Below are 24,024 nucleotides of genomic sequence, written 5' to 3'. Positions count from 1 at the left end.
TAGGGCTAATTTAGTTTGTGATGATGTTCAGCATGCATCAATTGGACCAAAGAGTCTGTCTATGACTCTATAACACAAGCTGTATGTGCAAAATGAGGCATTTCAGTTAAATGTAGGCAGGCACATTATGGAGGTCCTCCTCTTTCAGTCTATCCAGTTGTTCTTAAAGTTGCTATAATAATGGTTAATCACCTTTCTCTCTTCTCCTGTCAGTCACCCAATCCTCCTCCAAATCCCACAATACTGTATTCATATCTCTCACCATATCTTTATATCTGGTCTTAGGTCTTCCTCTATTCTTTCTTCATAGCAGCCTCTCCTCCACTACTCACATGTCCAATTTCCTCTCTTGCTACAACAGATGATCATACCATTTCAGTCTCTTAACAGTTACTTTCTTTGATGTTCTCACAATCTTCAATGGCCCCCAATGTGTGAGTCCTGAACTTGTCCTTTCATCCCTCCACACATTCATCCCAGTATCTGCATATCAGTTGTATCCAGTCATTGTTTCTTTCTTCCTTGATTTTGTCTAGGTTTCCACACTGTTTAACAAAATCAGTCATATAACTGTCTTGTAGATTTGCTCTAGTTTTAGTGACACCTTCTAACACTTAGACTTTATTGCACTTATTCCAGTTACTCTAACTGGAATTAATCCGTTGTTCAATTTCCATTTTCATGTTTCTACCTTCTTCCACACTGACAGCAGATACTTGAAACTACTCATTTTCATCAAGTCAAGATAGATCCATTGTATTATGCCTTCACTTTGATGCCCTTCCCTATGTTCAAACTGACTGTCTCTAGATTGGTTAGAGACAAATATAAAACTGCAAATACTGGAATCCAAGGTAGACAAGCAGGAGGCTGGAAGAACACAGCAAGCCAGGCAGCATCAGGAAGTGGAAAAGTCGACATTTTAAGTGTAATCCTCCCACCCGGTATCCTGCAAGAACTCCATCCATTCTCCCAATTTCTCCGCCTCTGCTGCATCTGCTCAGATGAGGAGACCATTCCACTCCCAAGCATCCTAAATGTCCGCCTATTTCGAACAATGTGCTTTTCCTCCCTCTGTCATTCAGACAGCCCTCCACCACACCATCTCCAATCCCCGCTCCACTGCTCTAAACCCTCACTCTCCGAATGCAATAAAGACAGAGACCCCCTTGTCCTCACCTACCTCCGCACCAGTCTCTGTATCCAACACATCATACTTAAACACTTCTGCCAACTCCAACTAAACCCTGCCACAAAGAACATTTTCCCTCCCCATTCTTCTCTGTCTTCTGCAAGGACTGTTCCCTTCGAAGGTCCTTGGTTTGTGCCACTCTCCCTACCAACCTCCCTGAACCCCCAGGTACTTTCCCCTGCAACGGAAAAGATGAAAAACCTGCCAGCATACCACTCTCCTCACCCCCAGCCAACCTTCAAAACAGTCCTTCCAGGTGAGACAGAGGTTCACTTGCCTCTCCTCCAGCCTAGCTTTCTATAGCCAGTGCTCCCAATGTGGTCTTCTCTACATTGGGGAGACTGAATGTAAACTAAGGGAATGTTTCACCAAGCATCTAAGCCGAGCCTGCAGGGGCCACCCAGACTTCCCAGTCACCGTCTATTTTAATTCCTCTTCCCACTCACTGTCTGACATGACCATCCTCAGCCTAATCTTTTCTAAGGTGGGATTGGTCACCCTGGGAACAGATGTGGCAGAGGTGGAGGAATTGGGAATAACGGATAGTGTTTTTAGAGGAGGTAGGGTGGGAACAGGTGTAGTCTAAGTAGCTGTGGGAGTCAGTGGGTTTGTAGTAGATTTGTGGGTTTGTTGTTTCAGTCAGCAAAGTAAAAATCCAACAGCAGGTAGCAGCACTGTGCTCTTGAAATCAAATGTATATTTGCAATTTTCAGTGTTGTGCTAATCACTGTTGCCTCACACATGAACATGAATCCCTCAAGTAGAACATTGAACGTAGAACATTACAGTGCAGTACAGGCCCTTCAGCTCTCAATTTTGCACCAACCTGTGAAATTAATCCGATGCTCTTCTTGCCTACACCATTCCATTATTATCCATATGTATGTCCAATGCCCACTTCAATGCCCTTAAAGTTGGCGAGTCTACTACTGTTGCAGGCAGGCCATTCACGCCCCTACTACTCTCTGAGTAAAGAAACTACCCCTGATATCTGTCCTAAATCTATCACCCCTCAATTTAAAGCTATGTTCCCTCATGTTAGCCTTCACCATCCGCGGAAAAGGCTCTCACTGTCCACCCGATCTAACCCTCTGATAATCTTATATGTGTCGATTAAGTCACCTCTCAACATTCTTCTCTCCAACGAAAACAGCCTCAGTTCCCTCAGCCTTTCCTGGTGAGATCTTCCCTCTATACCAGGAAACATCCTAGTAAATCTCATCTGAACCCTTCCCAAAGCTTCCACATCCTTTATGCATCCTAAATCTTGCTAAATCGCAGCATACTTCCTTTCCCCCAGTTATACCTCTTTCCCTGTGGTATATACCTATCCCTGCCTATGGCTATTGTAAACATAACCAAATTGCAGTCACTATCACCAAAGTGCTCACCTACCTACAAATCTAACACCTGGTCGGGTTCATTCCCCAGTACCAAATCCAATATGGCATTGTCTCTTCTTGGCCTGTCTACATAGTGCGATTTAGTTTTACTTTGCAAACTATATCCCTAAGAATGTAACAACTCATCAACAGATAGTTTCTTCTATGTGTACCAGTCCCATCGGCGCTGTTGGCCTAGGTTGCTGCATCCATCTTTCCTTTGAAAGCTTCCTCTTACAATGGGGAGGACAGATGAACAGTGACAGTTTGAATGATGGTAGCAGTTAGTGGGAGCACTGGGAAATACAAGGACCAATGAGTGGCAGGATTGGCAAACAGGAAAGAGGTGAGATATTGGGTCTGGGATGGAAGAGGGGAGCAGGAGAAATCGCGATTAATGAATGGTGGTAGCAAGGACGTAGGTGTTCTTTGCCCCTCTGACAGAGCATTTGTGCAGCAAGGCTTAGTGATGGAAGCTACTGCTGATAACTGCTTTTTGTTCAGCTCTTCCAGATAACTCAATCTTTGGTAGATTCTCTTGTGAGGACTTGACCTTTGTGTCCTTCCTCCCTCTCAACTCTTTCCTCCATCTCAACTCTTTCCTCCATCCACCTGGTGCTCAAAGCTCAATTCTCACAGCTTTGAACTGGATTTAAAAACTTAATATTGTGTGGAATCCACTACATCTGTCTCTGAACATAGAAGATAATTTGTTGATGCTCCACCCTACCTGATTACAGCTAGTTCTCCTGTAAAGTCATAGTTGCTTCCAAATCTCACTTTATAGAAAATCATTTAATAGAAATCATGGGGCCTATGGGGAAAATGGCGTCGGGGCAGACCAGCAAAACTCATACTAGCCCTCGCTCAAAAATCACCCAAAAGCCTAATACTAAGTATAGAATGACTGGGATGAAGGTTTAAATCATATTTATTCATGAAACAAAAGTAAATTTATCATCTTGCATTGAAAAAAATATTGTTAATGCAGGGACAGAGGATCATCATCACCACTGTAGTTGTGGTTGCAGAAGTGGGTGGCTGTAGTTGATTGTCTTCTGACTGTTTCTTGGGGGTTGGTTCAGATTGCACATCCAGGTACAAGAACAAATTAGAATGGCAAATGGTATTTGTGAGAGTAATGTAGTCCTGCAGGAATTATACAGGTCTGAACTGAATTTAGTTTATTGTTACGTGTACCATGGCACAGTGAAAAGCTCTGTCTTGCGAGCAATGTAGGCAGATCACAGATTTAAGTAGATTTAAGTAAATAATAAGTAAAACAGCAGCAAAAACAAAAACATCGGTACAAGTAAATGTTAAGAGTTTGTGAGTTCATTCAGTATTCTAACAACAGTAGGGTAGAAACTGATATGAAACTGGCTGGTGTGCATGTTCAGGCTTCTATACCTTCTCTCCGATGGTAGAGGTTATAGAAAAGCATTGCCTGGGTGGTTTGGATCTTTGGATCTTTGAGAATACTGGTAGCCTTTCCTTGACAGCAGGCCTGGTAGATGGCTTCTATAGATGGGAGGTTGGCCTTTGTAATTGTCCAGGCCAAGATTACCACTCTCTGTAACCGTCTCCGATCTGGAATGGTACAGTTGCCATACCAGGTAGTGACACATCCAGACAGAATGTTGTCAATGGCGCACCTATAAGAGTTGGCAAGGGTATTCACCATCATGCCAAATGTCCTCAGCTACCTGAAGAAGAAATGTTGGGCCTTTGTAACCAGTGTGTCCACCACATGAAGAGTCTAAGAAAGCTTGTCGTGGATGACCATTCCCAGGACCTTGACACTCTCCATTCATTCCACCTCTGTGCTGTTAATGTATAGGGGGCCATGAGTAACATCCCACCGAAAATCAATAATGAGTTCCTTGGTTTTGCTGGCTTTGAGAGCTGGATTTTTCTCAGTGCACGAGCGTGGAATCAGCCTTCAGCCCAACAAGTCCACAGTGACCTTCTAAAGAGTAACCCACCCAGACTCATTTCCCTCTAATGCACCTAATTTAGCATGGCCAATCCACCTAACCTGCACATCTTTGGACAGTGGGAGGAAACCAGAGCAGACACAGGGAGAATGTGCAAATTCCACACAGACAGTCACCCGAGGCTGGAATCGAACCCAGGTCCCTGGTGCTGTAAGGCAGCAGGGCTAACTACTGAGCCACTGTGCCTAATAAAGTTTCCAGGTCTTCCACCTCTCATCTGTAGTCTGTTTTGTCACCATCTGAGATTTGACTGACTATGGTGGTGTCATCAGTGAACTTGTGAACGGCATTAGTCTGGTATTTGGTGATGCAGTCATGGGTACACAGTGAGTATAGTAGGGGGCTAAGTATGCACCCCTAGGAGGCTCCAATATTGAGTGTTATTAAGGAAGAAATATAATCTCCAATTTTCACTGATTGTGGCCTTTGGGTCAGGAAACTCAGGATCCAGTTGCAGAGAGTGGGGCTTGGTCTGAGATCACTAAGTTTAGCAATCATTCTCGAGGGGGTAATAGTGCTGAAGGCTGAACTGTAGTCAATGAGTAGGATTCTTACATAGCTGTTCTCGGTGTCAAGATGTTCTAGGGAAGAGTGAAGGGCAAGTGATATGGCATCTGACATGGATCTGGTCCAATAGGCAAATTGGAGTGGGTTAAGAGTTGTAGGGAGGCTGGAGTTTTTAATGTCATGACAAGCCTTTCAAAGCACTTCATGACCACCAAAGTTAGGGCCCCTGGGCGGTGGTCATTTAGACATGCTGCATGAGCCTTCTTAGGCACAGGGATGATGTTGGCCCTCTTGAAACAGGCAGGAACAGTGGCCTGCTGCAGGGAGAGGTTGAAGATGTCCGAGAAGACCTGTGCCAGTTGATCTGTGCGTGCTCTGAGTGCACGGCCTGGTACTTCATCTGGTCCCATCGCTTTCCTTGGAGTCACACAAAGGAAAACTGATCTGATCTCTGATGCAGTGAATGTTGGGATTGGTTCATCAGGACCTGTCAGAATAGGTATTACCTCTCTGTCAAAACTCTACTCAAAGCGGGCATAGGAGGTGTTGGGATGATCTGGGAGGGATGTGTCATCGTCTGCTTTCTTGCACGATCTCTTTTTAAAACCTGTGATGTCATTCAGTCCGTGCCAGAGTTGCCAGGTGTCTGTCTGGGTCTCTAGTTTGTATCGGTATTAGTCCTTGGCTGTCTTAATGACTCTGCGAAGGTCATACTTGGATTCCTTATAGGTGAGTGGATCTCCTGCTCTGAAGAACTCATGCCTGGTTTTTAACAGGTTCTGTACGTCTTGGTTCATCCAGAGTTTGCTGTTGGGGTACACCCGAATTGACTTCCTCAGTATGCAGTCCTCGACATGTCTTATACAGGGATTATACAAGAATATTCTTCTCTGAGGGAATATTCATTAGTTTAATTTTTGAAAGGATGCTGTTCAATGTATAGTACAGTATCTCTAATATACTCTGATGGCAGCTGACATCAGCACATGCGCAGAACAAAGCATGTGAAAAATCTCCACTGGAATCACACTATTGGGAACAGAGGTAAGCATTCTTGAAAATACTGTTCCCTAATTCTTCGGCTATGTTATAGCCAAATCACACTGCCAAAACACACTTTATATGAGAACTACCTATACGTTATCATTATCCACTCTGGAATCCTTTCCTATGGCTTTTGACCTGTTTTTGATTTCCTTTAAATGACATCCCTTCAAAGGTGGGACGAGCAAGTTGAAACAGACTTGTTGGTGAAATCTTATGCTAACAAGGTGGGTCTGGTAATCCCTTGCTGAAACGGGAGCCATACTCCTATGGATTATGTGCCAAACTGCAGACATATCTTTTTTTCACTTTGGAGGATATACAAGGATAGGGATGAAGAAACCAGCTTCAACTGCAGTGTCACGTGCTAATGGGACTGCAAATTCTCATGTATACCAGCCTGCTTTTGTATGCAGAGTTCAAAGTTGAAAAACTATCCCCTAGTTACTCCTACAAATAAAAACCTTTGCTCACTTGGAAGCAACCAGACAAAAAGAAACAGGACAATAAAAGGGCAGCCTTGGGCGACTATCTGTGTGGAGTTTGCACATTCTCCCCAGTGTCTGTGGGTTTCCTCCAGGTGCTCCGGTTTCCTCCCAGTCCAAAGATGTGCAGGTCAGGTGAACTGGCTATGCTAAATTGCCCATTAGTGTTAGGTGCATTAGTCAGAGGGAAATGGGTCTGGGTGGGTTTCTCCTCAGAGGATCGGTGTGGACTTGTTGGGCTGAAGGGCCTGTTTCCTCACTGTAAGGAATCTAATCTAACCTAATCATGACTTTCCCACACACCCTGAATGCTGTAATTCAATAACAGTCAAAAGGAATCAACTACAGAATCTCAACAAATTTACAAAACTAACGATCATGAAAATGGCCATTCAACTAACACCATCAACACTACTCGCAAACCCCACTACAACAGGCACAATATCCAACTATGCAGAGAATTATCCAGATAATCTCTTATTTTGAATTGGTATGTGCACTACATTACTAATTTTCCTACTTCTTGTAATTAATAAATTCACTCCTTATTGATTCAAGAAAGCCTGGCTAAGTTGGCTTCTTAAAGTAGAAGTTCATTTGTTTTGGGATAAAGATATCTACAGGGGAAGGAGCCCTGTTTAAGTGATCCTTATTGCAACCAACGTGGGAGGTGGGTGAATAAAGAAGAGGAGCCAGTTTATCTCACCCCATTCAGCAGCTTAACAATTCTGGGTATCCAGTCAGGAATGGTAATAAATTTGGGGAGGCTCGCCCAGGACAGGATCCGAACAGTGGACAGGGACATGATGAATACTTTTGGCACGCTAGCTTTCGATCAGTCAGACCCTTGAGTAGAGGATTTGGGACATCTTGTTGCAGCTTTACAATATGTTGGCAAAGCCACATTTAGAGAGATGCATGCAGTTCTGGTCACCCTGCTGTAGAAAGCCATTAAAAAGGTGAAGTAAAGATTTATTAGGATGCTACCTGGTCTGGAAGATTTAAATTGTAAGGAAATGTTGAATAGTCCAGGACTTTATTCCCCCTACAGCATAGGAGACTGAGGGTGACCTTATCATAACAGGCATAGAGAAGGTAGATAACAGCCAGCCTTCCTCATGGTAGTATGAAACTAGATAGCATGGACTTAAGGAGAGACAGAAGAGATGAAGGGATTCAGAGAGGCATTTTTTCCCCATAGAGGTTAGTGTGGGTCTGGAACAGACTGTCAATGGTGGTGAGTGAAGGGAGTACAATTTTGTTATTTAAGAAACATTTAGACAGGTACGTGAATGGGATAGGTACGGACTAAATGCAGGCAAATGGGACTAGTTTAAATTGTGAAAACTGGACTGCATGGGGAAGTTGGGCTGAAGGGCCTGTCTTCATGTTGGTGATCTCTATGATTATGTCTTTATGACCCTTCTTACCTTTAACACATCAGACTGCCTCCTTGCCCTACATGTTGGTTAACATCATAATGCTATGGATTAGTCCTATCTTCAGACAGCTAAATGAAGAGAAAGAATAATAGGAATGATGCAGTGCTCAAGGATAATTGGATCAGTGATGGGATACGGAAGTAGGAATGTTACTTAAAGCACTTCTAATTCTCAGCATTTGCAATACCCCTCTCCCACAACCCCCAAACCAGTACTTAATATGCAAATTAGGATCAAGTATTTTGTGCTGAGTGGAGGTGAGTGACGAACTCCCAACCTCACCAGTGAGAAAACTCAATGGATCAAACAAAATTAGGTAGACGGCGACCTTCTCATCCAAACAGGAGGCTTCCCACAAAAGTCCCATACTGCCAGAGACTGCTGATCAATCAGAGGACAGCATTTTCTGAGGCGTGGATATTACTGTTAAAGGCATAGGCCATGAAGTTGACAATGGAAAAGGTGGATATTAAAATATTAAATGGAATAACCCCATAGAATCTTAGACCCCATAGAATTAAACTAAATTCCAAAGGGCTGAGGCATTTCTTTTGGGTTAGCCCCAGAAAAAGTGAAGGAATCTTTACGATTGTGTAAAACAAGGGAACCGATTGAGCAGACTATAACCTACTTTATAGTATTATTTTTTGAATATTAATGGCCCTTAACAGAATTGTAACACCCAGAATCTTAATTTCTGAATGGGTGAGAAAAGGCTGAGTAGCATTTCACCCAACTTTTTTAAACCTTCTCGCAACAAATCATTAAGAAAAAGGCATGTTTACAACCCTAACTTAATATAGTTGGCTGGGAAATTTATCTATCCGCTTGGTCCCTTACAATTTGTGCTCGAAGTGGTGTATTTTTCTATGCTGGACGAAAGACTGAAACATAACCAACAAGTTGATGGTTGTATTATGGAAGAACACAATAACTGTGTCCCAATTCTTGGATTAGATATAGATAAAATATGACTATGGCTCATAGGATTGTGACAACAATCTACTCAAAATCCAGAAGGGGTTTACTCTTTGGGAACCCAAACTTCAAGACGCTCTTACTTCTGTTGATAGGGAGCTGCTCTACAATTTACTAACAACACTGTCCTCCTCTTTCATTACTTTAGACCAAAAGAAAATTTTTGATTACTGATGAGCCTATAAATTGTCATGACACTATCTTTAAAGAGACAAATAAATCAAAATATTCTGTGGTTTAACTCTATGGAAAGAGATTCTTTAATTCCACATACTCACATTGCAAAGGAGTTTTTAAACTGACTCCTGAAGAGGAACGATCTGTGAAAAGGGTGATGGGATAAGAGTTGGGAAAAAATAGCTTTATTTCCAGATATTTTGATCTCATCTCTTTGCAAATCAAGGAGATAATTAGACCTTTTTTCCCCCAAATAGGGGAGGAACCATAATCTGAAAAGTAACTGCACCAACTGCAAGAATTTTTCCTTAAAAAACAAAAGAGCTTTCAGAAGTATTCGAGACTTGGTCAGCAGTAATAACACTGATCTGTCAAGGGGACCATATGAACTGTGTCAATGTTTGAAATATAGGAAGTATTTCTGTCTAGCTCAACTTTTCAACTGACGAGGCTGCTTGGGACTGACTTACCATTGCTTTGGATTTTTTTCTGAAATTTAGACTTACTGTTCTGCCAAATATGGTCTTTAAATTGTGCCCACCCCCCACCCCCATGAAATGTTGTTCTTGGACTCCTGTGTCTAGATGAATTACCCATGCATAATCTAAGAGGGGAGTGTAAATCACAGTATCATGTATAGATAAGCATTTATAGAATGATTACAAATAGTGGTACTCATGAACAGATTACTGTACAAACAGTTATTTAAACCTTTGTTAGCAATTAGGACAGACAACTATGGATTCACCCAAATATATTAAACATATTAGATTAGAATCCCTAGTGTGGAAGCAGGCCCTTCAGCCCAACAACTCCACATCAATCCTCTGAAGAGTAACCCACCCAGACCCATTCCCCTCCCCTATCTTTACTGCACCCAACACTATGGGCAATTTGCCAATTCACCTGACCAGCATATCATTTGGATTGTGGGAGGAAACCCACGCAGACACTGGAGGAATATGCAAACTCCAAACAGTCGCCTGAGACGGGAATTGAACCCAGGTCCCTGGTGCTGTGTGGCAGCAGTGCTAACCACTGAGCCATCACCATGCCACCCCAAAGGCTTAAGGATGCATTGCAAAACCAGTACCCAGTTTAAGCACACCATGCTAAGTATCAAATTCTAATGTGTACTTTATGCTTTCACGTGATTAAAGAACAAGAAATCCAAGGTCAGGTGCTACAGTTAGAAGTTTAATGATTTCTAGGCTTCCATCTAAACAAGATTAGAAAATCAAACAGTGGATGCTATAAATTTGAAAGAAAATAAGTGTCAAAAATTCAGAAGACCAGCAGAATCTGTAGAGAGGGTAAAACTGTTGATTTTCCCATTGATGACCTTTCATTAGTACTGGTGAAATGTTAGAAGATTTAAAGCAAGGAGGAAAAATAAAGTAGTAAATACTAGATTAGATTAGATTCCCTACAGTGTGGAAACAGGCCCTTTGGCCTAACCAGTCCACACTGACCCACCTCCCTCTGACTAATGCACCTAAAACCAAGGGCAATTTAGCTTGGCCCTTTTCACCTGACCTGCACATCTTTGGATTAGTGGGAGGAAACCCACACAGACACAGGGAGAATATGCAAACTCCACACAGACAGTCACCAGAGGCTGGAATCAAACTTGGAACCCTAGTGCTCTGAGGCAGCAGTGCTAACCACTGAGCCACTGTGCCACATTAGAGATTAAAATGTCAAAACATGAGTAATAATTACAGTGCTAAAGTGTAAATACAAGCAAACTGCAGGAATGTTTGAATATTAGTTTAAAGGATGTGCTCTATCTCCTGCGCTTTCATGGAAAAGGTGTCAATCCTGATGAAGGGCTTTTGCTCAAATTGTCAATTTTCCTGCTTCTCTGATGCTGCCTGACCTGCTGTACTTTTCCAGCATCCACGCTCTCGACCTGCCACTTATTGCAAGTTTGGGTTTCTCAAGTTTGAGTGTCTCAAGTTAATATTAACTTGAAGTATTTCTGTGGCCACGGTGATTTTTTTTTAAAAAAAGGTATTTTTGAGGCCAGGCTTTAGAGTAAATGGGTTGGTGTATTTTGTTTGTTTTGCAACCCAGCAAGGCAAATAATGGGAATGCAAGGTTTATTAGTGATTTCAAAAACTTTTTAAAACTAAAATGGAAAAAAAAACTAATAACTAATGATTGGGTTTCAGTTCTTAACTATGAGTGGGGCAGTTCTGCTAAATCCCTGGAATAAAATCACTGCATAGACATGTGCTCTGAAAAAGAAACATAGTTAAATAGGTTACTTTAGAGAATGAGGAGTTAGTGCAATACCCAGGCCAGAAGTGTTGGGACAACACCCTGAAGTTACTGAAAGCTGAGTACATTGAAGCTCAGGTGTAGGCCAGCTCCAGAAAGAAGCTACCAGAAATTCCTGTCTAAAAGATGAAGTCACATGTGCCTGAAATCTACCTAGGTGTTATAATACTCTTATCAAAGTCTCTGTATTTAAGAGTGGTGTTTTGGATGCTACACAAAAGCAGCTTTATTTCTTAGGTAAAAACAATGACTGCAGATGCTGAAAACCAAATACTGGATTAGTGGTGCTGGAAGAGCACAGCAGTTCAGGCAGCATCCAACGAGCAGCGAAATTGACATTTCGGGCAAAAGCCCTTCATCAGGAATAAAGGCAGTGAGCCTGAAGCGTGGAGAGATAAGCTAGAGGAGGGTGGAGGTGGGGAGAGAGTAGCATAGAGTACAATGGGTGAGTGGGGGAGGAGATGAAGGTGATAGGTCAAGGAGGAGAGGGTGGAGTGGATAGGTGGAAAAGAAGATAGGCAGGTCGGACAAGTCAAGGAGACAGTTACTGAGCTGGAAGTTTGAAACTAGGATGAGGTGGGGGAAGGGGAAATGAGGAAGCTGTTGAAGTCCACATTGATGCCCTGGGGTTGAAGTGTTCTGAGGCGGAAGATGAGGCGTTTTTCCTCCAGGCGTCTGGTGGTGAGGGAGCGGCGGTGAAGGAGGCCCAGGACCTCCATGTCCTCGGCAGAGTGAGAGGGGGAGTTGAAATGTTGGGCCACAGGGCGGTTTGGTTGATTGGTGCGGGTGTCTCAGAGATGTTCCCTAAAGCGCTCTGCTAGGAGGCGCCCAGTCTCCCCAATGTAGAGGAGACCACATCGGGAGCAACGGATACAATAAATGATATTGGTGGATGTGCAGGTGAAACTTTGATGGATGTGGAAGGCTCCTTTAGGGCCTTGGACAGAGGTGAGGGAGGAGGTGTGGGCACAGGTTTTACAGTTCCTGTGGTGGCAGGGGAAAGTGCCAGAATGGGAGGGTGGGGTCGTAGGGGGGTGTGGACCTGACCAGGTAGTCACGGAGGGAACGGTCTTTGCGGAAGGGGGAAAGGGGTGGGGAGGGAAATATATCCCTGGTGGTGGGGTCTTTTTGGAGGTGGCGGAAATGTCGGTGGATGATTTGGTTGATGCGAAGGTTTGTAGGGTGGAAGGTGAGCACCAGGGGCGTTCTGTCCTTGCTTTTAACCCTACTGCGAATCCTCTTGCAAGGATGCCTGCCTTGAAGAGGTTTTCCTCCTCTCTTTACAAGAACGCCCCTGGTGCTCAACAACTCAACATCAAATCCAGCTTTTCTCCTCCTTCCATCTCTTCAGCTTCCTTTGCATCTCAATTCCTCTCATGGGTTCTCTTACTTCCCCCTACCCATTTTCTTTCCCAAACCCCCTGCAATCTTGGTCTCCACACAATCCCTAATTACAAAAAGCTTCAACTGGTTAAGTACCACTTGGGAAGAAGAACACAAGGCAAAACTAGAGGAAGATTCTTCACAGGCCGTGGTGATAGAGGAAGGAACAGTCATTTGAAGGGTTAAAGATTAATAAGGTAGTAGTTTTGGATAGACTTTTGACACTTAAAAGTTGACAAAACAACAGGATTGGAGGAGATGCATCCAAGGATTTAGAAGGGAGGGTAGAAATTACAGCAGCAATGGCCATAATTTGTCACCCTTGGACTCCAAGGAGGTACCAGATGACTGGAGGATTGCAAGCATTATGGCCTTGTTCTAGAACAGATTGTAAGGATAGTACCAGCAATTATAGACCAGTTACTTAACTTTGATGGTAGGGATGTTTCTAGACACTATTTGTAATCACGCAGAAAAAGGTGGGTTGATTAGGAACAGTCAGCACTGATTTCTAAATGGAATATCACATTTGACTAACTTTAGAAGATAAAACAAAAAGGGTCAATAAGGGTCTTATTGTTGATGTAATATTCACAGATTTCCAGATGGTGTGTGTTACTGTGTCACACAATAGACTCAAGGAAAGTGATGACTTGGTGTAAAAGGAACAGTATCAACATGGATTAAAAAAATTTGGCTGATTGGATAGGAAAGAGTAATGGTCAATGGATACTTTTGAGTTGGAGGAAGGTTTGCAGTGGAGTTCCCTCGGGGTTGGTATTGGGACTCTGGCTAGCCCCAATATGTATTAATCTGGATCTTGGTGTGCAGGGAATAATTTCAAAATTTAGAGATGCTAAACTTGGAAGAATTGTAAACTGAGGAGGACAGCATAGAACTTCAAATGGACAAGTTCAGTGCAGAGAAATGGGAGATGACACACTTTGGTTGGAAAAACATTGAAAGACAATATAAAATAGGGAGTGCAGGAACAGAGGGACCTGGGTGACCATATGCACAAACCATTGAAAGTGGCAGGACAGGTGGAGAATGCAGTTAATTAAGCATGGGGTTCTTGACTTTATTAATTAGGGAATGGAATACAAGAGCAAGAAGGTGATGACGAAATTGTACAAGACACTTGTTAGATTTCTGCTGGTGTATTGTGTACGGGGGGGGGGGGGGGGGGGAGGCGCGCGGTGGGGGGGATGACATTGTAGGAAAGATGCACTGGAGAGACTGAAACAACAAATTACATGAATGGTTTCAGGAATAGAGGATAATTTGCAAAGGTTGGGACTGTTCTCTTTGGAGAGGAGGCAGAGAGGTGATTGGGTAGAGGTTTTCAAAATGGTGAACAGGCTGGACCCAGTACATTGGGAGAAGCTGTTCCCACTTCTAAAAGAATAAAATGAGATGGTATATATTTAAAATAACGTGCAAATGAAGCAAGGGTGAAGTGAGGGAATGAAAATGTATATCAGTGAGTAATAAAGAATAATGCACTCTCTGAAAATGTGGAGGGGGAGGTTAAATGCAGGTAGTCAAGAGGGCCTTAAATGATTATTTGTATCGAAATGGTGCAGGAAAATAGAGAAAGACAGGAGATTGGCTACACAGGTATGATGGGCTGAATGTTATTGCATAGAAGGGAGCCAAATCTTCTGATAATGTCACTTTACCTGCACCATTGCCTCTGCTGCCTCCCACTGTCACAGATCTCCCTTTCTTTCCTTCCCAATTGATTAAAACTGGTTACATTTCTAAAAAATTCCAGTTCTGATGAAAAGCCATTAAATCTAAAACATTAACGTGATGTTTGTAAAAACAAACAACCTGACTTGCTCAATATTTCCAGAATTTAAGTTCATAATGATAGTCCCTTTCATCTCTCCAATACATTATAAAAATCATTTCTCAACTTCCCCTCCCACCAGCATTCCACAGAATAATTCAAGGAAGTAAAAACATTAAATTTTAGTAAAAGGAGTTCAACCTTTCACAAAGCCATATTAAAAATAAAATTACAAAAAAGGCATTTACCTGAAACTTAGCAATTTACATACATATTGTGACATTGCAATTGCTGGTCCTAAGTGATATTTCATTACAGGTCAAAACATTTTAAAAGGCTGTAATTAAACAGAGCTTCAAACTTCCTAACTGACACAAAATGTTTTAATCAATCAAGTCTTCTTTTGAGGTTTTTCCTCATCCACAAATGCATTTCCTCCAAATGGAACACGAAGATTAATTGCAAAGGAATCTGTTGATTTGCTCAGTAGGTATCACCACATTTGGATGCTGTAGACAAAAAAAAGATAAAGAAGGATATTCTTGTTTTCCAAACTTAGTAACATTACTTCAATTCTTTCTCTTAACTGTGAGAAAGATTTAGGAAAAACAAACCTGGAGCCTAGTGATGGCTTGGCAATGGAAGGGCTCCAAATGAATTTTTATATTGTATCCAAAATGCTGATTATTAGCATGAGTACATGTTCATCTTGCATGTAATGGCAGAACCCCCTTGAAAATGGATGCCAAGGGCAGTTATCACCATCACCAAGGTGTTATATCATACTTTTACTCGGGTTGCTTTGTTACAGTGGTCATTAATCATATCCCACAATCAATAACTTGGTTATCCCCTTTAAAATTAAATTTCTTACTGCAGCTTTTAATGCTTGATGTAGATCCTCAATAATGTCTGCTACATCTTCCAAGCCAACAGATAATCTGATTAGGGTGTCACTTATTCCCAATACATCTCGGTCCTCCTTCGGGACAGAAGCATGCGTCATAATTGCTCTAAAAACAACAAAAAAAAACAAAGAACAGAGCTTATTACTGTCGCACTTAATAGAATCCCTCACAGAACTCCTACACAGTGCGAAAACTGGCCTTTTGCGAAAATCCACACCAATCCTTGAAAGAGTATCCTGTCCACATCAATTCCCCTACTCTATTACTCTACATTACCCCTGACTAATGCACCTAACCTACACATCCCTGAACACTGAGCAATTGATCATGGCCAACTCACCTAACCCACACATCTTCAGACTGTGGAGAGGAAACCAGAACACCTGGAGGAAACCCTTGCAGACATGGGGAGAATGCCTGTGTGGAGTTTGCCCAGTTGCCAGAGGCTGGAATCAAACGGGAGTTCCTGGTGCTATGAAGCAGCACTGTTAACCACTGGGCCACTGTGCCGTGTACTTTTTGTTGTACACAGAAGTGTTTCAGCGATTTTTTTCTCTTCTTTTATATAAATACATATAAAGAAAATAGTATTGGTACCTTTGCTAGTTTGTGCAACCTAAAGAAAGTTTTATTTTAAAAAAAGCAGGTTTCTATATTACTAAGTACGCTAGAATAAATGTCTGGGCAGTTTCAACACCACCTCTTGTTGATAGGTGCAGAGTTTTAAAAGGGTCTCTAACTTGGTATTAATACTAGCAACCTTACTCAGGAGGAAAATAAAATAGATTATGTGGAAAATGAACAGTCATTCTGATATAAATTTGTTTTAATGTAATATGGGCAGAGACACGTCTGGGCCAGAACATAAAGAGAACATTACTTTTTCCCCTCAATCTAATCATGCTACATTTGATGCAGGAGTGCCTGGTGGCAAAACAATAATGGAAAAGTTGCCTCTCATCTGTCCTTAAATAAAGGAAAGCCACAAGAATTTCCACAAATACAACTGCAGCAATATTTTTAAATAGGAATGATTTATATACAGAATTTAAATAGAAAATTAACTTGTATCAGAAGAAAGACTTGTATTAATTAATTTCATGCAGTAGAGTTGCAGGTTAGCTGGTACAGACTTACTAATTTATAAAGTGTGGTTTATGTTGTTGCAAAATAATGACTACAGTCAAAGTTACTTACAAAGGTTCCCTTGTTCAAGAAGGGGAGTAGGGATAACCCTAGTAACTATAGGCCGGTGAGTCTCACTTCTGTTGTGGGCAAAGTCTTAGAGAGAATTGTAAGGGATAGGATTTATGAACATCTGGATAGGAATAATGTGATCAAGGATAGGCAGCATGGTTTTGTGAAGGGCAGATCGGGCCTCACAAACCTTATTGAATTCTGTGAGAAGGTGACTAAGGAGGTGGATGAGGGTAAAGCGGTAGATGTGGTGTATATGGATTTTAGTAAGGCATTTGATAAGGTTCCCCATGGTAGGCTACTGCAAAAAAATACAGAGGTATGGCATTGAGGGGGAGTTGGAGGTTTGGATTAGGAATTGGCTGGCTGGAAGACAACAGAGGGTAGTAGTTGATAGTAAAGGTTCATCTTGGAGTGCAGTTACTAGCGGTGTTCCGCAAGGATCTGTTTTGGGACCATTGCGGTTTGTCATTTTTATAAATGACCTGGAGGAGGGGCTAGAAGGTTGGGTGAGCAAGTTTGCAGATGATACGAAAGTCGGTGGAGTTGTTGACAGTGAGGAAGGATGTGTCAGGTTACAGCGTGATATAGATAAGCTGCAGAGCTGGGCAGAAAGGTGGCAAATGGAGTTCAATGTGGGTAAGTGTGAGGTGATTCACTTTGGTATGAGTAACAAAAAGATGGGGTACTGGGCTAATGGTCGGATACTTGGTAGTGTGGATGAGCAGAGGCATCTTGGTGTCCATGTACACAGATCTCTGAAAGTTGCCACCCAGGTAAATAGTGCGGTGAAGGCGGCATATGGCATACTGCCTTTTATTGGTAGAGGAATTGAGTACTGGAGTCCTGAGGTCATGTTGCAGTTGTATAAGACTCTGGTGCGGCCGCATCTGGAGTATTGTGTGTGGTTTTGGTTGCCATACTATAGGAAGGATGTGGAGGCACTGGAACAGGTGCAGAAGAGGTTTACCAGGATGTTGCCTGGTATGGTAGGAAGATCGTATGAGGAAAGGCTGAGGCACTTGGGGCTGTTTTCATTGGAGAAAAGAAGGTTTAGGGGTGACTTAATAGATGATTAGGGGTTTAGACATGGTTGATCATGAGAACCTTTCTCCACATATGGAGTCAGCTATTACAAGGGGGCATAGCTTTAAATTAAGTGGTGGTAGGTATAGGACAGATGTTAGGGATAGATTCTTTATTCAGCGAGTCAGGAGTTTATGGAATGCCCTGCCAGTAGCAGTGGTGGACTTTCCCTCTTTATGGGCATTTAAACAGGCATTGGATAGGCATATGGAGGATAGTGGGCTAGTGTAGGTTAGGTGGGCTTGGATCGGCGCAACATCGAGGGCCAAATGGCCTGTACTGCACTGTATTTTTTTCTATGTTCAAACTGCTAAGAGATATTTGAGGTGGTGATAATACAAGTTCCTTAAATTTATTAAGTGTTGTAAAATATCAATAATCAGATACTTAAATTTAATCTAAAGCTAAATAAATGAAAATTAAATGCTTAGAAGAGTACAATACATTACATGCAAGTATTTTAATGTACTACCTCAAAACTGTTGACTTAAATACAGGTATTATGTCTCAACATTGAGAACGCTGGGATTAAAGGACTACACAATCTTTGGATCAAGTCAGGTTTGCTGAGGTCAAGGCTCACTCAGAAATAGACTGGCACAGAAGCAGTGAAGTGGATAATTTGTTGAGCGCTACACCACACCAACGCAGCACTCAAAAATTGTCCATTTGTTAATTTTTAAAATGTTACTCAAATGAAATTTTTTTTTATTTTAAAAAGTCCTGTGTTTTGAGAATGCTGGAGTTTGAGCAAGATTCAAGCCACTATCTGTAAGTAAATGGTTACCTGCCACAGTAAAAATATTTGGGGTACTGTATTATCACGTCAGGAAGCAGGTATAGTAAGAATTCGATATTGGAAATAGCTGAGTTAGTCTAACTGGTATTTGTAGCATTAAAAACTGCAATATATATAAAATCTTATGGATAAATGAAATCCTTTGATTGGAACAAATAAATACCCAACTTTGAAATTTACACCTATTGTGTTTATTTTTTAGCAACAATCATTTTGTAATTACTTAAGAAAAAAATTTTTTGGTAAGTAAAATAACAATTGTTAAAGAAATTAAAGTTGAAAAAAGTTCCAAACATACACAATTAAGCATTTAGTATACTCATTTTGAAAAAGGGAGAAAGATCAAATGTAGTTGGTTTAAAGAAACAGAAGGAAGGTTGAGCTGTTGAACTGTTTGTAGGATATGACAAGTATTAAAAATTTTAATCCCTGTAAAGTTTAACAGAATAAAAACCAATTTTAAAGTAGCAAAAGAATGCTTTAGGTTTATTGAAATTGAGGTAGATATAAAATCATGTACTGAAAGAACATTTAATCAATAACCATAGATCTTCAAAACTCAAAAGGGAGTAGTAAAAACAATTCAACCAAAATGATTGACAAAGAAAATGCTTTCAATACTTTCCAATTGCACTAACAAAAAAACATGCAAGTTATAGATAATCATGAGCTTTCATAAAATTAGAGCCAACTTTCAATGTCTACAAATTAAAAATGATGAAAATCCACTGAAAAGAGAGTCAAGTATAAATAGCTGAAGGAAGCAAGTTGAATATTTCTTAACCATGAAAATGATCAAAAACAAAGATGCAAAGCCACTTCCTGTAAAATCAAAAATATTTTTGCAAACAGTACAACTTCATAACTACATAATTTGTTATTAACTTGGTTTTACTACTACTCTAATTTCAAATTATCCATTAGTGAGAATTGATTAATTTAAGCTAACAGTACAGCTTTCAAGCAACCACTAATTAGGATTAAATTACATTAAAACAACAAATGGTACAGTGTACTTAAAGAAACTGTTTCAGAGGAATTAAAAAGACATAAAATGCGTTTGGAAAATTTCCAACTAAAAACAAAGTCTTCTTCCTGCATTGCGTGCAAAGACAGCAACTATTTTCAAGCATTTTTCAAAACGATTACATTATGAAGGCTTCATACTAAGTACTTACAGTTTGAATGATTGCAGATAAATCGATTAATTTCAAGTTTGGTGAATATCTGCTTTTTCTTAAAACGGTCAAAGGACACACCGGAACAGTTTAAAAAAACTTCTAGGAAATCACATGACCTTGGCCTATTTTTTGGATTAACTTCTTTGAAATCACCTGCCTGAGTTCTATGGCAATCTTGTCTGGATATTGATTGGGATGTCAGTTGGAATAAAGCCTGTTCAGCAAATAGTTGCTCAGCCTGTCTTTCTGAAACATTCTTGTTACAACTTCAGAACAAAATTTGATTGTTTAAGAGGACAATGTCCAAAAAACTTTGAAATTGTGTGCTTCCTGAACAAGACCCTGTCTTCCAAGGTCCAAAATCTAGTGACCCATGTGTGCCAGAACATCAGATAGCCAGCCAGCTAAACACTCCAAGATATTATTTGTTTCTAGTCATGAGTTAAACATTTTGGCCAAAATGGTTTTCTTCTACAAAACTGAATCACTACAGAAATAATGCAGTTTCATTTTTACATGGTGTATATGTTGTTTTGGATTGGGGGGTAAAAATTTATATTTTCATATCACAAACTGTATGTTAACCAGTTCTGCATCTTAAGGCATCTGGATGGGTATATGAATAAGAAGAGTTTAGAGGGATATGGGCCAAGTGCTGGCAAACGGGACTAGATTAAATTAGGATATCTGGTTAGCATGGACGAGTTGGACTGAAGGGTCTGTTCCCGTGCTGTATATCTCTATGATTCCATGGCTCTATATTTACATCACATACGCTGAAACTTTTTTCATGCATCACCTTCAAAAATCCTCTCATTCAAACAACCTATCCTTTAAATACATGTCACTAAACTTCTACATCTAAAACTGAAGTAGTGATCGATACATCTATTTTAAAAAAAAAGATTTCTTACGGATGCTCCGCTAGACTTTCATATCCTCCCAAACTCTCAGCAAGGACAAACAGCTGAAAAAAGGAAAAAAAAAGGTAAAGCATTAAAAAAAAGAGTTTTTATACTATACAACCCACCCAAGATTCAGCGCATATACGTTCTCCCCTCCTGCAAAAAAAAAAACTCTCAAATTCTAGTTGTGTAAATAATGAATTGAGAATTTTTTCACTATTAGAGATACATAATTTAAATCTTCAGTTCACACCATATTTTTGCAAAGAGGCAAAACGTTCTGCATAAGTGCAGTACTAAACCATACAGGCCCAAATGGTCCAAGGCAGTCTGAACTACATTTACTAATCTCAGCCAAGTGAGCAGTAACAAAAAGGCATTGCTTTTAGTGGTTGAACAAAAAATAATTCAACTAAAGCAAAAAAAGGTATAACAGCTACTGAATATTCCTTGCTATTGTGGAACAAAGAGCTCTTTGCAGTGTCCATTCAATTTTCAAAATTTCTGCTCTGACTCCTCTCAGAATAATAAGGAGATCGAGCCATCCACCCCACCAGCCTCTACTACATTTCTAGTATCTCCAGTGTGCTGCCACTACCAAACCTAATCTTCCACTTTTGAACATTCAAAAGCAATTGGTCCCGCCACAACTGGAGTCCCTTTGCAAATCACTTCGAACACCCTTCAGGAACAGCATCTCATCTTTCAATTAGGCAGTTTACAGTCTCCCAGTCTCAATAAGAATTTTAAATTAGTCCCACTTCTCAAACATGCTGATAATGATTCAGCTATTCCATTCATACATCTTACAGATCTATCATCTGTTTTAGCTGTCCCACTTTCATCCCTTTAGACATTCCCTACCTTCCATATCAATGATTTTTAAAAAATGTTTCCGTCCCCTCCAATTTTTTTTCTTGCCTCTATTTCAGAATCAGAATAGTTATAGAGGCCACCATTCAGCCCATCAAGCTCAGAAGATATTTTACATCAGAAACACTGATTGCTCACAAATGATAAATGAAATATAAATAATATATATTCTGTCAGTCCTACCATTCTGTGGATAAATACTAATAAGGTACCCATTGTATGGACACTACATTTACAGAATGCATATAATTTCATAAGCTTAACTACATCAGTTGCACAAGTGACCATCTGGTGATTTCAGCCCATGCAAATAGTCTTATCTGACACCCAGAACTGTGAGGGCTGCTTCCTATCATCTTCAGTGAATTTTATTTAAATAATGAATCGGGAGATGGCTGTCCTTCAGCCAGGGAGTTGGGACATATTCATAAATCACTCCTGGTTTTCTACACAATCATCAGGCTACATACTGTAAATGCTGAAAATGTGGTGCTGGAAAAGCACAGCAGATCAGGCAGCATCCAAGGAGCAGGAGAATCGATGTTTTGGGCATGAGCCCTTCCCCAGGAACGCTCTTTCTTCTACATACTGTAAATTAATGGAATGGCTCCAACAACCTTAACTTTTTAGTTTGCATTTTTGATCCACAAGGGTGATTTTTCCCCTCCCATAATCCCTCTGCAAGAATTTGTATTATCCTGAGAGTGAAATGAATGTGTGCAAGGAGTAAGGGGGATATAGTTTACGACTGCATAGTAGCTTAGTGGATGAGCAGTTGCTTTAGTAATTTGTCTAAAAATGAAAGTTGTTCTTAATAAAATAAAATTTATTGAAGAAACCTGATGAAAATGTCTTTTGTTTGGGATAACAGTAAGAGAAGAGAAATAAGTTAACCATTTGGATCATGAAATGAAACATTTATACTTTTGGTACAGTCTATGTAGCAGTGAGGCCCGAGTATTCCTCCCAGACCTATAACGCTGGCTTGAAGTTGCCTGAGCATTTCTATAATTCTGTTGTTAATTGCTGAAAATTCCACATTTATGCATGTCGTGAGGCGGTAATTTTGGGGCCATCTGTAGTGCCCACTATAAAAACCAACTGACTCTTGAAACAAAGTCACTTAGATTATTCAAATGCAATAATAGCTTTGTTATTTCTCCTCACAAGAAAAATTCACCTCTTAAGACAGTCAAACATCTCATTTAATTTGACTCAGCGATACTATGGAGCATCAGAAGTGAACACAAAGCTCATTAATTTCAGTAGTGCTTTCACTAAACATTAACACAGTCAACTTTAAAGAAGTAGAAGGAATTTCAGAAGTGCTCACTTTTAAGTTTTTAAGAAACGTTGTGGCATTTTTCAAATCTCCTTTAATTAGAAACGTTATCATACCCGAACTTCCAGTGCACTGCTGCTTCATCAGATTGTATTGTGGATGAGAAGGGAGACCTGAAAAGCACACGTAAAAGTCATAAAAAGTGTAAAGGAACACAACCCATTAAGAATCAGGTAGAGACACTTTCCTACTTCAATTTAGTTCCAAACCATATCAGAACCAAATATGGTCTGGGAGTGGGTTCCTATGAAGTTCTCCACGTTCAAGCAAAGGTTTGAGGAAAGAGCAGGCAAGCAGACAGAGGAATGTTGGGTCAGATAATCCTTTCAAATGGTAGAGCAGGTTAGGGGCTGAATGGCCTTCTCCTGTTCCTCTTCTTTAAAAGCTTATATTCCAGTGTTGCAGCTTACAAGTACAATACAAATAAGGCAGTGATAAGAATAGTAGTTTTACAGTTATGGCTGTCATTTCCACTTCAGGTTTACTAACTTCAAAAGGATTTGGTGGATATCCTGCCTGAAAACATCAACTCTCCTTCATCCTAAACTCAACTTTCTCTAGGCAGTCTCCAATCCCAGTTATGTTCTCTTTGATTTCACATTCAGAGCCCCTCCTATTGATCCCTTGATCCTATTCACAATAAATAGCCAACTGCACAAATTCCCTTCCCAGTTCATAATTTAACACACTCTTCAGGTATTGTACTCCTCTCCTTTAAATCTGCAGTCATTACACTTCTCAAAATTAATCCTTGACTCCACTTTTCTTCAGAAGTGCTGACAAAATTCTACTCCACCTCTAACCTCTGAAGTTGCCCCTCCTAAACCCACAATCATCCTTCCTGGAACTCAGTGAATCCTTCCTTCCAAATTTCTGCACCTCTGTCATTGTTCTGAAACAGTTCTTGGGGAAGTTACTAAAACCTCTTATGTCAATGTGACATATGTAAATATCCTTCCTATCAGTAGTCACAAAAATCAGCAACACTAAAAAGACAAAATAAGGAAAGTGAAGATTTCTGAAGTATCTCCTGAACCTTTGAGACCTATCTACAGCCTTTCTCCTCCA

At 40.6% G+C, this 24,024-nt stretch overlaps 1 protein-coding gene across 1 annotated transcript in view; it reads right to left on the bottom strand.

The window, feature by feature from the left end:
* Positions 1 to 10,380: 10,380 nt before the first annotated feature.
* LOC140479851 (cystathionine gamma-lyase-like) overlaps positions 10,381 to 24,024 on the bottom strand; it is a 50,201-nt gene continuing 36,557 nt past the window's right edge. The window contains exons 9-12 of the mRNA XM_072574167.1: positions 22,948 to 23,069; positions 20,751 to 20,803; positions 15,540 to 15,678; positions 10,381 to 15,174 (exon numbers count right to left, since the gene is read on the bottom strand). Coding sequence (XP_072430268.1) covers positions 15,121 to 15,174; positions 15,540 to 15,678; positions 20,751 to 20,803; positions 22,948 to 23,069 — 368 coding nt within the window. The 3' untranslated portion in view covers positions 10,381 to 15,120. The remainder of the gene's footprint in view (positions 15,175 to 15,539; positions 15,679 to 20,750; positions 20,804 to 22,947; positions 23,070 to 24,024) is intronic.

This window comes from Chiloscyllium punctatum, chromosome 7, assembly GCF_047496795.1.
Source record: "Chiloscyllium punctatum isolate Juve2018m chromosome 7, sChiPun1.3, whole genome shotgun sequence".
Taxonomy (NCBI): domain Eukaryota; kingdom Metazoa; phylum Chordata; class Chondrichthyes; order Orectolobiformes; family Hemiscylliidae; genus Chiloscyllium; species Chiloscyllium punctatum.
Note: the sequence above shows the minus strand (reverse complement) of the source record. Positions and strands in the feature narration are given on the sequence as shown.